General features: G+C 55.8%; 4 protein-coding genes across 4 annotated transcripts; all 4 read left to right on the top strand.

The window, feature by feature from the left end:
* Window positions 1-1082: 1082 nt before the first annotated feature.
* On the top strand, window positions 1083-3215 carry abp2 (ARS-binding protein 2; the record flags this gene model as incomplete). Its single annotated transcript, XM_014684326.1, has 2 exons — window positions 1083-1421; window positions 1473-3215. The coding sequence occupies 2 exons, from the start codon at window positions 1083-1085 to the stop codon at window positions 3213-3215; spliced, it is 2082 nt and encodes a 693-aa protein (XP_014539812.1).
* A 3509-nt stretch (window positions 3216-6724) lies between these two features.
* PLT5_2 (Polyol transporter 5) lies at window positions 6725-9073 on the top strand (the record flags this gene model as incomplete). Its single annotated transcript, XM_014684325.1, has 4 exons — window positions 6725-6762; window positions 6976-7071; window positions 7136-7719; window positions 7788-9073. The coding sequence occupies 4 exons, from the start codon at window positions 6725-6727 to the stop codon at window positions 9071-9073; spliced, it is 2004 nt and encodes a 667-aa protein (XP_014539811.1).
* Window positions 9074-12427: 3354 nt separating this feature from the next.
* msy2 (Mechanosensitive ion channel protein Msy2) lies at window positions 12428-15149 on the top strand (the record flags this gene model as incomplete). Its single annotated transcript, XM_014684324.1, has 3 exons — window positions 12428-13811; window positions 13899-14140; window positions 14211-15149. The coding sequence occupies 3 exons, from the start codon at window positions 12428-12430 to the stop codon at window positions 15147-15149; spliced, it is 2565 nt and encodes an 854-aa protein (XP_014539810.1).
* Window positions 15150-16010: 861 nt separating this feature from the next.
* On the top strand, window positions 16011-18032 carry aorO (Aorsin; the record flags this gene model as incomplete). The annotated part of the gene is made up of 1 exon (XM_014684323.1): window positions 16011-18032. The coding sequence occupies one exon, from the start codon at window positions 16011-16013 to the stop codon at window positions 18030-18032; it is 2022 nt and encodes a 673-aa protein (XP_014539809.1).
* Window positions 18033-18251: the final 219 nt, after the last annotated feature.

Raw genomic sequence — 18251 nt, 5'->3', positions numbered from 1 at the left:
TGGCCGCGGCACACGGCCGCACCGTTTGAGTGGGATGGCGTGCTCGGGATGCGCATTGCTTTGGCATCGGGCCCAGCACTCCTGGGCCGAGGATGCGTGAACGCAGTCATTTTTGCTCGTTTGGGCATTGGCAATGGCCTGCTGTGCCTGTCCTGTCCTGACCTGCGATGGCAAACAAGCTTCATGTTGCCAAGCAAATCCGGCCGGCAGGCAACAGTACCGTCGACATGCTTGGAGGCTAAATGCCCACAACATGGTACTTCAACTACAAACCACAACTACCGCTTAGAAAGCTAGCACTAGCACTACTGCAAACGTCGTGCAACACCTTGTTCACCGCACCTCGCCGTCAAACGGCAACCGCGCATCACGTGGTAGGTCATGCTGCCTGGTCCAAGCCCAGGCCCACTCTTTCTGTCAGGCTCCGGGTCATATCCGCACATATCCGGGAGGGGGGGAGCCAGGTGTTGGAGCGGGGTCGTCAGCTGGTGTCGATTGCGAGTCCCGCACTGTCCTCTTGTGCCGAGAACGCACCAAACTTCCCAGTGCGCGCCCCGCCAACCCCCTATTTAGCCCAATTTCTGCCAGCCACATTGGCCTAATTACAACCTCTGTTCTTCCACATGCGAGGCAAAGGCGGCCATTTTATCCAGGATCAAACCATTTGCACAAACTCCAATCGGGAGGCCCTGCCGCACAAGGAACCAATTGCGCGATTCCTGGTCTTGTTTCCGACGCGCAGTTTTGTCCTTATTGCCGGGGAGCACGAATGATGCGCCGCCCGGGAATAACGTCTGCGTTGTCGTCGTCCGTTGTCCTTCACGTCGTCGTCTCCACTCTGCCGCGACCAGGTCCACGACGGTAAGACGCAGAGTCCCAGTCCCGAATCCCAGGCCCGGGGAGTACCTGCGTCAGTACCGAGTAAAAAAAAAAAAACATCCATTCGAGCAATCCCCCCCCCCCGGACGGAGCTTTTCATGCTAGGACCTTGGTGACCCCTGGGTGTCATTGCCGCCCCCTGAGGCCAGGCCCAAGGGATGGACCAACAACACAGCAATGGAGTCAAGCCAGTTGGAGAGGCCATGCCATCGCCGCATGGGCTCGTCGTTCGGCCCACCCTGCCAGACAGAGACGTGAACCCTGCTACTATAGAGGAAGCTTACGTACGCTTCATCTTTTACTGCAATCCTGCGCTACAGCTGGACTGCGACACGGAGAGTTTGAGAGATGCCTTTCGGACGCCCCCACGCAGCGGTGGCAAGTCCTTTGACACCTTCATCATATACGACCTGGTGAGGAAGTTTTACAACAAGGAGATCAAGACGTGGACCGAGTTGACCACAACCCTTGGAGTTGAGCCGCCGGACCCATCCAAGGACGAGAGCGCGCAGAAAGTTGCCCAGTATGGCGTTCGGTTAAAGGTGAGTGCTGTCCATGTGCGCTTGTTCCTGTGAGGCTGACCCTGGCGTTAGAAATGGATGAACTCGATGCACGTCAAGGCCTTTTTTGAGTATCTCATGGACATACCTAATGACTACTGGATGAGGATCCCCACGGACCCCAACCCCATCGCAAGCGGCGTTCGTGATGGCGTCGCCCTTGAGGATGATATGGCCTTGAGGGCTTTGCTGCCTCATATACGGCCCAAGAGAGGGCGGAAGAGACCTGAGGCGGATGATGCTTTGGCGTCGCCGGCCCAGAGACAGCGACTGTCGCCGGCTTCTGCGGCAGAAGACTATTGTCAGGGACAGTCAGGGCCTTGGTCGGCTCATCCAGATGCCCATGGGGGCACGCCATTAGACGCCCAGAGAGCGCACAATCCCGCGTCATGGGGGCAAAACGAGTCTCTACAAACGCCTGTAGGCCGGTGGCCGCAGTCTGCCGTCACACCCACGACTAGGGGCTCGTTTTGGGATGACGCGCTTGAGCCTCGATCGGCAGCCGCTCCCACCAAGGGCAAGGTGCCCAATCTTCGCAGAGGCGCCAAAAATGTATCTTCGGCGTGGAAAACGGCCGGCAAAGATCCGGGGACTCGGCCAAGAGGTCGGCCTCCCATCAACCGAACGCCTGTAGAGGGACCTGGCCAACATCACGCACATGGCTGGACGCCAACCAACGAGACTCAACCCGAACATTCGTACTATCCTAGGCCAGTCCCGGCGATGCACCCAGAACAGCCGCAGCCGCAGCCGCAGCAACAGCAGCAGTATCATCACCAGTTTCCTGAAAATCAGAGCAGAGTTACACCCGCCGGACAGCATGACCAACATGCACCACCATACGAAGGAGGATCAAGACCATCTCGACCTAGCATCTCATTACAGGTCCCGGAACGGGCCGGGGGTTCTGTGCGTCTGGCCACGCCTCCAGCGCCAGCGCCAGCGCCAGCACTGACACAGGCCCCGGCACAGGCCCCGACACTCGCACCGGCACCAGCAGCACCGCCTCCTCAACCTCGTCAAGTCGAGGTCAACGGCTCCGAACCCAACGGCCAAGTTCCCGGCGACGATAGCCAGTACCACGATGGTTGGCGCAAATTCGCAAGGGAAGCAGCCGATGCCTACGAACAACCGGACCAAAGCCACGGGCCGGCCGGCTCGGGCGATTTGGGGGACAAGGACTCAGACATGCCCGACTACTACTTTGACAGGATGGACGACCGCACAAACGTCGACGTCCTGACGGCATACTTTACGCGCTCCATGACCGAAGCCGACTGGCGAGATGCCGACGGAAACTCAACAAAGACCGTCTCCCTGGAGGAATCCGCCGCAATGGTCCACGCCATGCTCCAAACAATGTACAAGACCGCCACATCGCCGCAAGCCTTTCTCATCAACCTGGCTGCCCTCGCGGGCTCCACCACCCTCGTCACCACGCGGCCGAAATGCACGCGCCTGAGCGAAAACGACGGTCAGTTCAGGTACAAGTGCGAATGGGAGTATCGCTTCGGCCATGTAAAGGGCGGCTTTACGTTCGACCAGGTGGTCCCGGCAAGCATGTGGGCCAAGACGAAGCGGCCGCCGACCCCGGATGAGGACCGGGACCGGAACCAGGAGCAGCAGCAGCAGGAGGAGGAGGAGGAGGGCAAGTTTACAAAGGAGTACTGGCAGAAAAAGTACGAGGCGCTGACGGCCGAGCTGGAAAGCAGGGACAGGAACCTGGCTGATTTGAGGGACAAGGTGACCAAGGCTCTGGGCCGGAACTTTATGTGATGGGCGTGGGGAGGTGCGGGCCGGACCGCTACTTTTTTCTTCAACTTGTTTTCCTGCTTCTTTTGTGCTTGCAGGTATTTGGCGTATCCGGCGCCGCCCTCATGGCCTATTCGACTTTGCTGCTTGGCATCGACGCCAACCAGCTTTATTTACTACCCGTCTCATCCGGCAACCGGACGCAGGTGCAGGTGGGAAGTGGGTGTAGACGGAGGCAAACAGTGCAAGGGCGTGGATAAAGGAGAATTTGTACATTACATACGGAGTAATGGCCAGGCTTATCAGCGAGGCGTTCCTTGTCGTTGTGTATACATATATACGCCTATAATCAATCGTCGCGCCTGCAAACGGCTTTGACCCCGCCAATGTCCAAGTATCTGCGTGCGCGAAAAAGGCTCACCTCTGTCCGCCGGGCCATGTATGTAAGAGCCAGCTGGTAGCCCTCTGAGAAGGCAGAATAACGGGCACGTCTCGGCGGGAAAGCAGAGTCGTCAAAGTTCACGGCTGTTGAGGACCCCCCCGTGCCTGTTTCTGTGCTTGCCCGCCGTGCAAGTCGCCCTGGTGGTGGACTGGTGCCTTGCGCATCAGCCCGAGTATTATTAGCACCGATGCATGATTTGTGTTCCTGTCAGACAGTGAGCTGGACGGCACGCAGCACATTGCATGCACGCCGAGGAAGGACACAGCAGTCGTGGGCGGCTGCAGCGACGGCAGGCCACAGATGCGACACGGCGGAAGGGATGCCGGGCTGACGTGAGTCACTGCGCATTCATTTCCTGACGTGGCCGTTGCTTTTTGCGGCTCGCGGATCAGGCGCACTTTGTTGTTTGCTGTCGAGGGGGCTGCGAATCCTTCGGACAATGTTTGTGCTGCTGACCCGGGTCTGGGAACGACGGGCTGGGGCTTTCCCTGCGTCACTTTGTGCATCCAAGTACATGTTGGAGGAGGTGGGTGCCTTTTTTTACTTCTTTCTTTCTGGCACATAGATGGCGGGCTGTTTTATTCGACGGATTACGGAGAGGATAAGACACCCGAGACACGATGATGCACGGGCGTCGGTCTGATTATAGCAACTACTTATACATGGCTGCTTGGGGACTACGTGCTTGTGCGCAACGACTGTCGGGGACGCTGTGAGTTGAGGGTGGTTTCTGCGTAGTGTGCAGTGAGCGTAATCATGCACGAGCACACCGGGACACATGGCAGCTAGCCTGCTACCGACGTCTTGGCTTTTGAGAGTTGCAGGAGGCCGGGGCATTGAATGAGACTCGACGAACATGAGCTCGAATGGCGGGATTGGACGCGCAGTACGGAGTATGGAGCAGGCAGTAAGCTTTTTTGTTGGACCCCGTGCCGGCTGGGGGCTGCCCCGCCTGGCTGCAGATTTGTATGCACAGTCTGGCAGAATGTGTTTGCCCACCAACAAGTATACACTAATATACACACACTATTGACAGTTTAGTACCCTATGTACACGGCGTGATAGCCAGAAACCTGGCCTTGTTAAACACTTTCTGCCTCCCACTGTACATACTTTTGGTGTGGCTCATTTAAAAAGAACCATCATGGTGCATCTGGAGACGGGAGATGCCATGGCTGGCCCTGCATGCTGCCACCACAACCGCCACCACCACCCGCAATTGCTCTTCCTGGCGATGCGACCGCAACCGGACGCGGTGTTTCGGTGGCGGTAGGTTTTTCCTCACTGACCAAACGGCTTGCCTGGTATACGCCAACCGCATTGCCCTTCCCGCCGGCTTTGCTGCCTCTCATGCCAAAAGGCGCGGCAGCGTCGGTGGGTGAGATTGATTCGAGGGGGGGCGAGGAGAATCGCCAAGGGCAGAGCAGTAGGTCACCGCAGGTCATTGTTTGAACAAGTCGGTCGAACCCATCCCGATGGGCCCCATGGTTCGTTCCCCGGCTAGGAGAAGCCAAATGTCTCTGGACCACGTTCTAATGAGAAATGTCACCGTGTTTAGCGCCTGCGATAGTCCCGGTTCCAAGCGGGGGCCAGCAGACCACCCAAACGACCAAGGTCTTCTGCTGTGGCCGTCGATCCTCTGGGGTAAGGCTATTGTCATGGGAGACACAATAGGTTGATGGAAAAGATCGGGCAAAGCAGCCTTGCTGATCGCTTCTTGTCTCGAGGTGAAACGCGCCTGTCAGGTCCACGACCGATATTTCTGGGCCAAAGTTGCTGGCGCTGCATGTCTCGGGTGCCATTGTTTGAGAAGGCTCAGCCTTGTTGTGCATGGTGCTATTGTAATGTGAGCATGGCCGGCCGTCCGTCCTTTCGGCTGCTCTGCCGAATTGGCATCATGGAGCACCGGCCGTCATCTGCCATGAAAATGCCGTTGAGCTGCTCGGCGGGTTTGTGCTGAAAGAAAGAAAACAGCCACCAACGGCTGAAGTTAGTCACGATGCGTGCTCCCGTCGGTCCTTTTCGTCCCCCAATGCCATTGATGCATTGCTCACTCGAGCATGAATGGGAAGGAGCCACCCGGCGGTGGCTTCTCTTTATTAAGAGTGACCACAATACAGAGTGCCTACAGCCCACAGAGTCTCATCACCTCGCAGCCCCAGACTTCAAGTCGACATTTCGCACCCCGGGCCCGACTCTTGATACCTTGCCCATCACACCCTCTGTTATAACGGCCTGGCATCTCACTTAAGTCCCCCCGGCCTGGCCGAGGACATCTGGAGCCTAGCGCCATCTCGCTGCTTTGTGGCGCCAGTCCACCAGTCTCGTCCTGTGCCACTCGACCAGCATCACCAATTCGTACAGCGCGGTTAATCTCCACCATCCCCAGGGCCCTGGCCGTTTGGGCTGCTGAAAGCTTCCAGAGTTTCTCTCGACGCCAGTCCCCGCTGGTGGCACCGAGACTCCTACCCAAGTACTCCGTACTCAAGCAGTGCCGAGTAACAGTACTGATTGCGCATGAATACAATACCGCTGGGCGGCTGTTGGCGAAACGCGAACGACTCGAGTGGACACGTCTTCTTGTCCCCGGCCCCCAGCCGAGATCTCCAGCTCTGGACTCCAGCTGAGTTGAGTGGACTGCAGCCGGACGGGTGTGGGCTGGGCCAAGCCTCTGATTCCATGTCTGTTGTTTGCTCTTGAACCGAGTCGCTGCTGACCAGACTCCATTCTTGCAAAACTCGTCCCTCTTCTCTCATGAACTTTGAAGCGACCGACCCCGTTCTGCATCACGGAATTCGTGCGCTTCTAGGCGTTGCACATGGACGGCCACCTGCCACTGCCAACGACGACTCGGTCCCCATCTACTCCGTACACATGTGCACACGGCCAGTCTACTGCTGTCACAGACGCAGTAAACCTTAGGGCACCGCTCCAGACTGCCACGTTGAGCCCGTCAAACCGTCAACCCCCCCCCGTTCTCCACCATCGCCGCAACCATTCATTATTGGGCCAACTTCCCCAGATTTTGCTCCCAGCGCTTTGCGACAGCGGGCGGCGGCTGCGGCTGCTGCTGCTGTAGTTGTTGTCCATGATGGAGCAGCATGTTGGCAGAGTCGAGGAGGCGTCAAGGTGAGCTACAATTTCGCTGTTGAATGTTGAAGGACAATTTCGGCTCTGAAGTGTGCGACCGCAGCAGGTATGCGGCCTGGCAGCAACGTCTTAGACTCTCATGTGCCACACCGGCTTCGTGGTCTCGGATGATGCATTATCCTCCCATTCCATCCGTGCCCGAAATTGACAGACAATGCTACTCTGGCTCGGCTTTTGCTAACTCACGTCTAGCATTCCAATCAATGCAGCCTCCTCGACCGAAGCCGGACTTCATTCGCGGTCCGGCTCTGTGCCTCACATCAACCTCAATTCCAACATTGAAGCAAAGTACGACGCCTGCTTACTACCCGAAACCATTCATATCGAATCATTTCTAACCACGTCTCCATAGAATCAAGAATCCATTGATAGGGATTCCTCGGCGAGTTCTCCTCGGCAATGTCGACGAATTCTGCCGCGAAAAGGACCTTGGCGAGTATCGCGACCTCATTCGACGGGGAGCGCTTGTTGCCCAGGATCCCACCGGATACGAAGATATCACTGGCTCGCAAGCACTCAGCCAGGAAGAGATTGAGTCTCTCCGCGCCGAAGTCCTCCACAAGTGGCGAATTCCAAAAGTCCTCTATCTCACCGTCATTACTTGCTCAATCGGGGCTGCGGTCCAGGGATGGGACCAGACTGGCTCCAACGGTGCAAATCTCATCTTTCCACACGTGTTTGGCATCGAGAGCCCCAGCGTTCATGACAAGCTGATTGTTGGACTCGTCAATGCTGCCCCCTACATTGGGACCGCTCTGGCCGGATGCTGGCTCTCCGATCCCATCAACTCTTACATTGGTCGCCGTGGTACCATTTTTGTAGCCGCAAACTTTTGCCTTTGGCCAGTTCTTGCCAGTGCCTTTTGCAACACCTGGCAGCAGCTGTTTGGATGTCGACTGCTTCTGGGCGTGGGCATGGGGACCAAGGCTTCTACGGGTGAGTCGGCGCAAATTATTAGAGTAACAATACCAGGACAAAGAGTCGCTAATGGGGTGCATTGCTAGTGCCTATTTACGCCGCCGAAAATTCGCCTGCTCCTATTCGTGGTGCCTTGGTCATGAGTTGGCAGTTGTGGACGGCCTTTGGGATATTCCTGGGAACGTGTGCCAACCTGGCTGTCAGAGGAGTAACCGCGGATGCATGGCGATTCCAACTAGGCTCTGCCTTCATCCCAGCTGTTCCACTGGCCATTCTCATTTACTTTTGTCCCGAGTCTCCCCGTTGGTATATCAAAAAAGGTCGATACAGAGACGCCATGAGATCGCTCATGCGATTGCGAAATACGCCCATCCAAGCAGCGCGAGATTTATATTACATCCACGTCCAGCTTCAAGTAGAAAAAGAATTCATGGGGCATGGGGATTACTTGAACCGATTCATCGACCTCTTCAGGATCCCGCGGATCCGCCGAGCTACTCTGGCGTCCTTTGTTGTCATGATTGCACAGCAAATGTGCGGCATCAACATTATCGCCTTTTATTCGGCTGATGTTTTTAGGTCTGCAGGGGCAGACCAATTCCAATCACTGTTGGCCACGTGGGGATTCGGCTTGGTCAATTTCCTATTTGCCTTTCCGGCCATTTGGACCATTGACACGTTTGGACGCCGATCTCTCTTGTTATTTACCTTTCCGCAAATGGCCTGGACGTTGCTGGCTGCTGGATTATGCAACTTGATTCCGGGACAGGGCGGCTTGCACATGGGTCTGGTGGCCCTCTTTGTGTACTTGTTCGCGGTATTCTACTCGCCAGGCGAAGGCCCTGTTCCCTTCACCTACTCGGCCGAGGTGTTTCCTCTGTCTCATCGCGAGGTCGGCATGGCGTGGGCGGTGGCGACCAACCTCTTTTGGGCAGCAGTTCTCTCCATTTCATTCCCTCTGATGCTCGACCGAATGGGCGTCTTTGGGGCGTTTGGATTCTACGCGTTTCTCAACATGGCGGCTTTGGTGTTGATATTTCTGTTTGTCCCCGAAACTAAACAACGAACATTGGAGGAGCTGGATTACATCTTCGCCGTGCCTTCAAGGGTCTTTATGCGTTATCAAACGACCAAGACTCTTCCCTTTTGGTTCAAGCGGTGGGTCTTGCTTCGAAAGAATGAGACGCTTAAACCGCTGTACACGCTGGATGTTGCACAACACCAGGAGGAAGAGGACGAAGAAGAGGAATATGACGGCAGTGACGCCGCATTTGAAACCGATAAAGTAAGAGTTGAAATGAAGGATATAGCGGGGTACACGACGCACACGAGTGCGACGACAGACTCGATACGTCGAAGCAACAGTAGCTAAGCACGAGGCTATCTATGCCGGGCTTTTTGTACCGGCCAGCAGTGAGTTATGACGTCTTGAGATGGGTTAACATCTATGATGCTTTTTTTTCCCTCTATGCTTTTCATTTATTGGCGTCGATGCTGGTTTGCTGGGTTAGGTTTTTGGTTGATGGTTGATGGGTTGCAACTGTATGATTATTGGAGTATGGGGAATGCTGGAACAATGTCAGGCGCCTGGAACGATACCCATTCGATATGTTTAATTTACCCTTGGCTTGACTTGTTGGATATTGGATGAGCGATTAGCGAACATTGATATACGTCTTTTTTTTCCCCCAACTGGCCACCTGGTGTGCGTGCTGTGTGCTTGTCCGGCCGATGATTCCCGGCAAGACGGGTTTGTCTCGGCTGGGAACCCCTACACTACAATTCTGTGATGTCACGTCTCGGGTACGGAGTAGTCGCTTGGGTTGAATCATCCGGCAAGGCGGCAATGATTATCGTGGCGGTTGACGCAAGGAATGCGGGGACTAAGCGACGTCACTCTCCCACATTGCTCTCACCTGGGCAGTGTGGGCCGCCGCCACTCGGATTGACGATGTGATACGAAGACTTAGCGAAACCTGCAACACTTGCGACATGGGCTAGGAGAATTCGGGCAAAAAAGCCCAATTTATTACGGACTGTGGCGTTGGACGAATCCAATGGACGAGCGTGTGTGGATTTTTCTTTGTTTCTTCCTGTTTCTGCATCTTCTGTGCGGTACTGACAGGTGACGTCTGGGCTGTCCATGGTGGTTTGTGCATGTGGAGAGGAAATCTGCGATTGATAGAGGGGCCAGGGGGTGGTGGTGCTGGTAGCCGAGATCGAGCGCAATGCCCGATGGGACGATTTGGTCCTATTCTCGGGCGACTTTTTCAGCTGTCCAGGGCTGCTGGATGGCATTGATTGTGGTCAAGACGGTTGACCTGTTTGCTGGGCATGTCCATGCCGCTGGCAACGGCAGAGGAGACGAAGAAGAAAAAAAAAAAAATACTCGGATGGAAGCGCTGAATCGCGCGGTAATGCCTGAAACCCCTGGGCCTGGGGGGCGCGGAATTCCAGTGTCTGGCGCGACGAAAAAACGGGGCGGGGTGTGGAACGTGGCTCAGGGGCAGGATGAATGGATGGATGATGGATGCAGGACAGATCAAAGTTCAAATGTTGCGTGTTGTTGGCCGGTGGAATGGTGGGAGGGCCATGAATTATGCCAGGGGAGGCGGGGAGGGCGATGCTATTCTGGGAGTTTGGCTTTGCTATTTGTGCAGGTTGATATTGCGGTTGATGTAGAGACATGGGTTCACGTCATGCGTTGAGCTCCAGGTTCAGAGTTGCCGCGTGCCTGAGTCAAGGGACTCAGGGACAAGCACTTGCCGCAGTCTGCCGGCGGACATGGCTTGGGACGAACTGGCGATGTGTATTTTTTTTAATAAATCTTCTCTATTTATTTGCCAAGGCGGTATGGTGTGACAGCGAGACGGCATCTGCAGATCGGAGCAATCTTTAGAGTTTAGACGACATCGGATGGCCAACGGCCAACGTTGGATGATGGGTATACTAACCTAGATGCCAGAGTCAGCCACTTGCGTGCTATTTTACCATTCCCGTGCATCCAGTTGACCACTGCGTTTCATGCATTGCAGATTCGCAACTTGTCCCCTCCACCTGCGGCATACCTTGAATATCAGACCAGAGGCCAATCAGCACTGCCATAGACGGAATTCATGGCACTCGGCTTGGATGAAGACCCCCTTGATAATCTCCACTTTGTCTGGGTCGTTGCTGGCCAAGCACAATGTGCCATGCACTCCGTACGCGGTACCTGGAGCTCAGAGTGCTCTCAGCGCCGCCCCCCTGTGGCGCTTGGACGGCTCTGGCCTGCTCCATCATCCTCGCCATCGTGAAGGGGCCAAGGACCTAGAGGGACCCATTTCATCACTCTTGCTGGCCATGGGTGGGCATGGACGTGGTCAATTGGAAAGAGCACAGTCTGGCTGCAGTCGACGTTGACGGCTCAGACACAGCAAACACCAGACAGCGGGCCGCGCAGAAGCTCGCACGTCTTGGATCCGTGGCGGCAATCCTTGACATTATCCTTGACGTCGAGGCCCACCGTGGCAGCGAAACGGACAATGGCCTGCTAAGAAGCAACGGGGCGGTGCCATGTCTAGCACCATGTTGGTAGTGATGTGCTGTGCTAGTCTGTTCGTTGGTAGCGGGAGCTGGTGCCGTTCGCATGTAGTTGGACGATCATTGCATGCTGTGGCCGAGAAAAGAAAAGGGTGCAAAGTTGGAGTTTGCACAGGTAACAAAAGATCAGTACGACAGGTGCCCGAGGTACTCTGTACCAGTCGAGGGAAAAAAACACTTGTACCCGTTTACCCCGTGTACCCGCATATCCATGTGTCCATGTACTCCGTACTCGTGCAAACTACGCCGGCGCCGAGTACCTAGTACGTGCATCTTGGCTCCTTGAGAACGACTGTCTCGTTTCACCTCCACATTGCACATGCGCACACGCACATCCACATCTGCATCCGCGCCTTCGTTTTGTGTTTCCGTTTTCCTTGCCTCCCCCTAGCATCTGCATTTTTTTGCGCTCCACCCTTTTTTTTCTCTGGTCTTTTGCTATCCTTTATTTTCCTTGCCCGTCTCTTTCATCCTATCCATTTCCTACTGTCCTTTACTTTATCCTCAGTACTCTTGCTTGTGGCGTCATTGTGGTTTCCTAGATTCCGTCCCTTGTTGAGCAGCATCTCGTCGGGTGACACATGATAACGCCTCCAAACTGGTCACTCATCTCGCAGATGCCACACCATCAGGTGTAACGGTGTTACCCTTCTGTGCTCTGACCAGCACGCCCTCAATTCGGCCAGAAGCAGGGCTTCAGTAATACGACTGCATGGCCGAGGACTGAAGAAGTATCATCACACATTGCTGTTCAGCCATCACTCACTTTTTTACCGACCAATGCGCATAACGACTGTTGCGAATACGTACTCCTGAATTCGGTTTACATCTATACATATAGAAACGTATCTTGCATCAATATTCATCTACGGCGAACAGTCCCCTGAAGAAAACCAGACCATCTTTGGACCATTCCGCTGCCATTCACCCAATACCGGCGTTTCATCTCTGCTCTTTGAAACAAGACATTGGACGTTCCACCCCTGAGGCGACTGCTCCAACGGACACTCTTTCAAAAAGGAGGCGGTGCGCTTTTGTCTAGCCTGCCTGGCCTCTCCTTTTTCCTGCGATGCCCAACAGGCACTCATCTCTCGCATCGCGAAACTCGGGCTTTCTCCCGCTTGGAAATAGATCGCGAACCGAAATGACCGACAATGGCATCCCGCTGACCACGGTCAGAAGCAATGCCTCTAGCACCGGGGCCCGCAAGGCCAATACCGGAAACACGACATCCTATGACTCCTCCCCGGAAAATACCTTTGAGAAGAACGAATCCGAAATGCATCACCGGCATGCAGGGCGTAGACGAAAACAGGGCGACGACAAGTTGAGCCGCAGAGGCACCGCCGGCTCTGACGAGGTCAGCGTGAATGCCCTGGGCAGGCTGTACGCCAAGATTGTCGGTTTCTCCGTCGTCACTCGCTACATGGTCTACATTGTCCCCGTGGGCCTCATCTTGGCTGTGCCAGTCTTGATCTTTCGCTTTACGGATTTTGGAGACGGTACCTTTGTCGGCGGCAGAGATGGCCCTACCCTCTTCTACCTGTTTCTCTGGATTCTAATTGCTTGGTGTGCCCTCTGGGTGGCCAAGATTGCCGCTTGGGTGCTTCCCAAGGTCTTTATGTTTTTCTGCGGCATCGTCAGCATGGGCGTGCGAAAGTATGCCACGGTTTTGAAGAACCTGAGTATTCCTCTGTCGCTCTTCTTCTGGGCTCTGGCCGCCTGGCTCTCCTTCAAGGGACTCTTCAACGATGCCTTGAGCAAGAACGTCGTCTGGGTTAGAAACATGGAGCGGGTGCTTGGTGCCTTGTTTGTGTCATTGGTCGTGTTTTTGGTTGAAAAGGCTCTCGTTCAGCTCATCGGTGTTTCCTATCACCAGCGTTCCTTTGCCAACCGAATCAAGGCCTCCAAGCGTGAAATCCACCTCCTCGGGCTCCTCTACGATGCCTCGCGGACCCTCTTCCCCATGTATTGCGAAGAGTTTGCCGAGGAGGACTACATCATCAACGACAGTATCGAGATGATGCTGCGTGGAAAAAAGGGCAAAATGATGGGGGGCAACGGCGCTGCTACACCTATGAAGATTATCGGCGACGTTGGCCGGTTTGGAGACAAGGTCACTTCTGTGGTGGGCCATGTTGCCAAGGAGATTACCGGAAAGCAAGTGTTCAACCCCAACTCGGCCCACTCGATTGTTCTTGAAGCTCTGGAAAAGAAGCTTCCGTCCGAAGCCCTGGGCAGGCGTATCTGGATGTCCTTTGTCCTCGAGGGCAAGGATGCCCTTTACCTGGAAGATTTCGAGGAGGTTCTCGGCCCTGCGTACAAGCAAGACGCGGAAGAGGCCTTCAATATGATAGATTCAGACTCGAACGGGGATATCAGTCTCGATGAGATGGTTCGCAAGACGGTTGAGATGGGCACGGAGCGCAAGGCTATTGGTGAAGGTATGAAGGATATTGGGCAGGCCCTCAGAGTCTTTGATAAGGTCCTGATGTTTGTGGTTCTGTTGATTACCATTCTCATTTTTCGTAAGTCACTTGCTCTTTTTCTTTCTTTGTTATTTTTTTTGTCCCATTTGGAGAGACTCAAGTTCCTTTTGCTAACAGTATTGAAAGTCGTCTTTTTCCAGAGCAGTGTTGTCACCAACCTTGCCACGGCTGGAACTGCGCTCCTCTCATTGTCCTTTGTCTTTGCTGTGACCACTCAGGAATTCCTGGGTTCGTGCATTTTTCTTTTTGTCAAGCATCCTTACGACGTGGGCGACCGTGTCGAAGTTGGTGGCACACAGATGCTGGTTGAGAGGATCTCCCTGTTGTACACCGTCTTCACCAAGACTGCGCAGAACCAGTCTACGCAGGTAGGTCGCCACAGAATATTCTCTCCTTTTTTTTTTTTGGTGTTGGTGTAACTAACAAAGGATCAAAAAGGTACCAAACATTGTGCTGAATAATCTTTGGATCGATAATGTTTCACGCAGCAAGGCCATGACGGAATCCTTCCAGGTTGACGTGTCGTATGACACGTCCTTTGAAGACATTGAACTGCTCCGTGCCGAAATGGAAAAGTTTGTCAGACACCCCGACAACTCTCGTGACTTTAAGCCCGATTTCACCATTGGCGTGGGCGGAGTGGGCGAGCTCGACAAGCTCACACTGGAAATCTCCATCCAGCACAAGTCAAACTGGCACAATGGTGTTGTCCGCGCCACCCGTCGCTCCAAGTTCATGTGCGCCTTGGCTCTCGCACTCAAGAAGGTTCCCATCTATGGACCGGGAGGCGGTGCCGAGGCTCTGGGCGGGCCTACTAACCCGACTTATTCGGTCGCAGTGACGGATGAGTGGGCGTCCAAGAGCCGTGATGCCGTCGCCAAGGACAAGGACGCTGGGCGCATGGTCCCCGTCCAAACTGGCCAGACAGACGCCGAACACCGCTCTGCTGAAGAACACGCGGCGGCGGAACTCAACGCGCGGTCATTGGCGGTGGAGACGTCGGGTAACTGGGGTGAGTTCCGTGACGACCGGTCGCAGCGATCGCCGTCTGAAGACCCCCGACGGTCGAGGGACATTGAGTCGGTTCGCAATGAACTACTCAAGAAGGAGAGCCAGCGCGGACGGCGAAAAGCCGGCGAAGGCCTGCAGACTCTGAGTCCAACGGAGACGCATGGAGGATATTCGGCGCACAGCCCTCGGGCAGGGCCGTTTGACGAAGAAGCCCAGACGGGCATACCGCAACGCTTCTACAGCGTCAGCCGTAGCCACGAGCCTACTGTCCCAGAAGAGGAGGAGGGATTACACCCAACCGGGCCGTACAGCGTGGGCGGTCTGTCGCACAAACCATCGCGGGGTCCGTCATCCGGTCATCGTTGATGGATAGTCAAGGTTATAAAAAAATGGCATGAAATGATGAATTGGTGGGTTGAGTACGATGGTAATTGCATTGAATATAGATCTGGGCATGTGTATGTTTTGCACGGATATAATCTGTGTCGGCTGAGGGTCATATAATTTGATTATGATTTTATAATGAACTGTTCCTGATGTGGTCTGAATGAATGCGCAGTGTTGCACCTCGGATGCCGGTCTTGGTGGCTGAAGGTGTCAAGTCGCCGGTATTGACAGCTGTCAATCAATTGATGTTTTTGATTGGTCATCGATTGGCGGGAGTGCCTGGTGGCGTCCATCACTTCACCCCTCCAGTCCACATCTCCAACCCCGCAATCTCAACTGCAGACTAACCATCCATCACAACCATGCTCCATTGCAAATTCGATAGCGACGCATCTGTCGGCAAGGATTGCCGAGCCGCCGGGGATGCCGTGCCGGTCGCGGTCGGGGCCTTGGACCGAAGCGGCAGGTCGAAAGAAATCGCGGCTGGAGCTACAGGCACCTGCCCGTTGTAACAAGGCTGGCTGGTTTGTGGGAACTTTCAACTGACGCGGGTGCTTGTTTGCCCTGGGTAGATGTCCGGATGTTCGGCATGGACAAGACGTGACGATGGATGATGGGGCTTATCTACGGGGTGAAGTGGTTCATGGATGTCATCGACGGGCCCCGTTGACGTGGACAGCTGAGCCGGGAGCGCCGTATACACACACACACACGAACACAGAGACACAGACACATATATATACGATGGCGAACAAAGTCTTGACACGACTTCCTGCAGGCCAATTGAAGCAATTGAGCTTGCCGTCTCGGTTCCTGCACGGCAGAGTTTGAGTCGACGTCATGGTGAAGCTCTCAATAGCCGCCGTTGTGGCTCTCGCCTCTGCATCGGCGTGGGCTCTGCCATCAAACAATCATGTTCTTCACGAGGCGCGGAACCCGACAAGCACTCGCCAAAACCACCTATGGAAACGTGGAAATCGCGTCCATCCGGACGCAGTCATACCGCTGCGGATTGGCTTGGCGCAGTCCAATCTCCACGAGGCCTATGGCAAGCTCATGAATGTGTCTGACCCGGACTCGGAGCACTTTGGCAAGCACCTGGCCCAAGATGAGGTCCATGCCTTGTTTGCCCCGTCAGACGAGACGTTGACTGCCGTTCACTCTTGGCTTGTCGACATGGGCATCAGCAAGACGCAAATTCGCCAATACACCAACAAGGGCTGGCTGGCGCTGGACGTCCCCGTGTCCAAGGCCGAGGAGCTGTTTCAAACTCAATACCATGAGCATGAACACGACGGCGCAATCAAGATTGGCTGCGACGAGTACCGCGTCCCGAAGCATCTCTCCCAGCACATTGACTATATTATCCCCGGGGTAAAGTTGTCCCCCCTCATGGTGAGGCGTTCGGCCAAGGCCAGATCGCCTGCGAAACGAATCACCGCACAGAACAGGAAGAACTGGGAGCCAAAAAAGGTTTCTCGCAAGAAGCCTTCCTGCAAGACCCCCCCGCCCTCAAACTTGCCGCCGGAACTCAAGGATTGCGCGCGAAACTTTACGGCAGCGTGCTATCGTGCCCTGTATCAGATCCCGCTCGCCAACACCCCGGTTCCGGGACTGGAGCCGGCCGTGTATGAGATTGGAGACACGTACTCGCAAGAGGACATCAACTCGTACTTGCACAAGTACACGCCATATATCCCCAACGGAACTCACCCCACTCTACACTCTGTAGACGGTGCCCAGGCTCCGGTGCCACCCCAGTCACCGCAGAACACGGGCGAATCAGACATTGACATTGACATTGTGCAGTCACTCATCTGGCCGCAGTCCATGCTGCTGTACCAAGTGGACGACATTTACTACTCGACCCAGAGCAACACCTCTGGGTTCCTAAACACGTTTCTCGACGCCCTGGACGGGTCCTACTGCCACAAGACGGACTTCAACATTACCGGCGACAGCCCCGGCATCGACCCGAGCTACCCCGACTCCCACCCGGGAGGCTACAAGCAGGCCGAGATGTGCGGAGCCTACAAGGCGGCGCCCGTCATCTCCATATCCTACGGCGAGAGCGAGCTCGACGTGCCCAAAAAGTACATGCAGCGCCAGTGCAACGAGTTCCTCAAGCTCGGGCTGCAGGGCACCACGGTCCTCGTCTCGTCGGGCGACTACGGCGTGGGCATCGGCCCCGGCGCGAACGCCTGCCTCAACGGCTCCGGCCAGACCAACACCGTCTACAACCCGGGCAACCCCGTGTCGTGCCCGTACCTCACCGCCGTCGGGGCCACGCAGCTCAACCCCAACACCACGGTGCGCGACCCCGAGGCCGCGCTCCAGACGCCCCTCCCCGGCGCCGAGCTCTTCGCCAGCGGGGGCGGCTTCTCCAACTACTTCCCCGTGCCCGAGTACCAGCGGGCCGCCGTGCGGTCGTACCTGGCGCGCCACGACCCGGGCCTCCGCTCCTACGTGGCCGACGCGGACGCGTCCAACATTGGCGCCGGCGGCGGCGTGTACAACCGGGCGGGCCGCGGGATCCCCGATATCGCGGCCAACGGGGCCAATTTCCGCGCCTTCACCAACGGCACCGACCAGCACGTGTTCGGGACGAGTCTCGCCGCGCCGCTGTGGAGCGCCGTCATCACGCTGGTGAACCAGGAGAGGGCGCGGGCGGGCAAGACCACGGTCGGGTTCATCAACCCCGCGCTGTACAAGAACCCCGCGGCCCTGACGGACGTGACGCGCGGGTCGAATCCGAACTGCGGCTCGTCGGGGTTCTCTGCCGTGCGGGGGTGGGATCCGGTCACGGGGCTGGGGACGCCCATGTTTGAGGAGCTGCGGAGGCTGTGGCTACGGCTGCCGTGAGTCTGGTGTAACAGGCCGGCTGCAGGGTCCCCGAAGGGCCTCTAGAGGAGATACATTACAGGTCAATGTTCTTGTCCAGGTCGACATTTGGCGTCGGGGACTCGGAGGTGGGAATTGGGATCCGATGAAGTATATACATAGTTGTGGGCTGCTGGGTCCGATGTATCGTGGGGCTGGCCGGGTCCGATGTGAAGGGTCTGGTGGTTTGCTACGTTTGCG

This window comes from Metarhizium brunneum, chromosome 2, assembly GCF_013426205.1.
Source record: "Metarhizium brunneum chromosome 2, complete sequence".
Classification (NCBI taxonomy): Eukaryota; Fungi; Ascomycota; class Sordariomycetes; order Hypocreales; family Clavicipitaceae; genus Metarhizium; species Metarhizium brunneum.
This window is presented reverse-complemented; position numbering and strand designations above follow the sequence as displayed.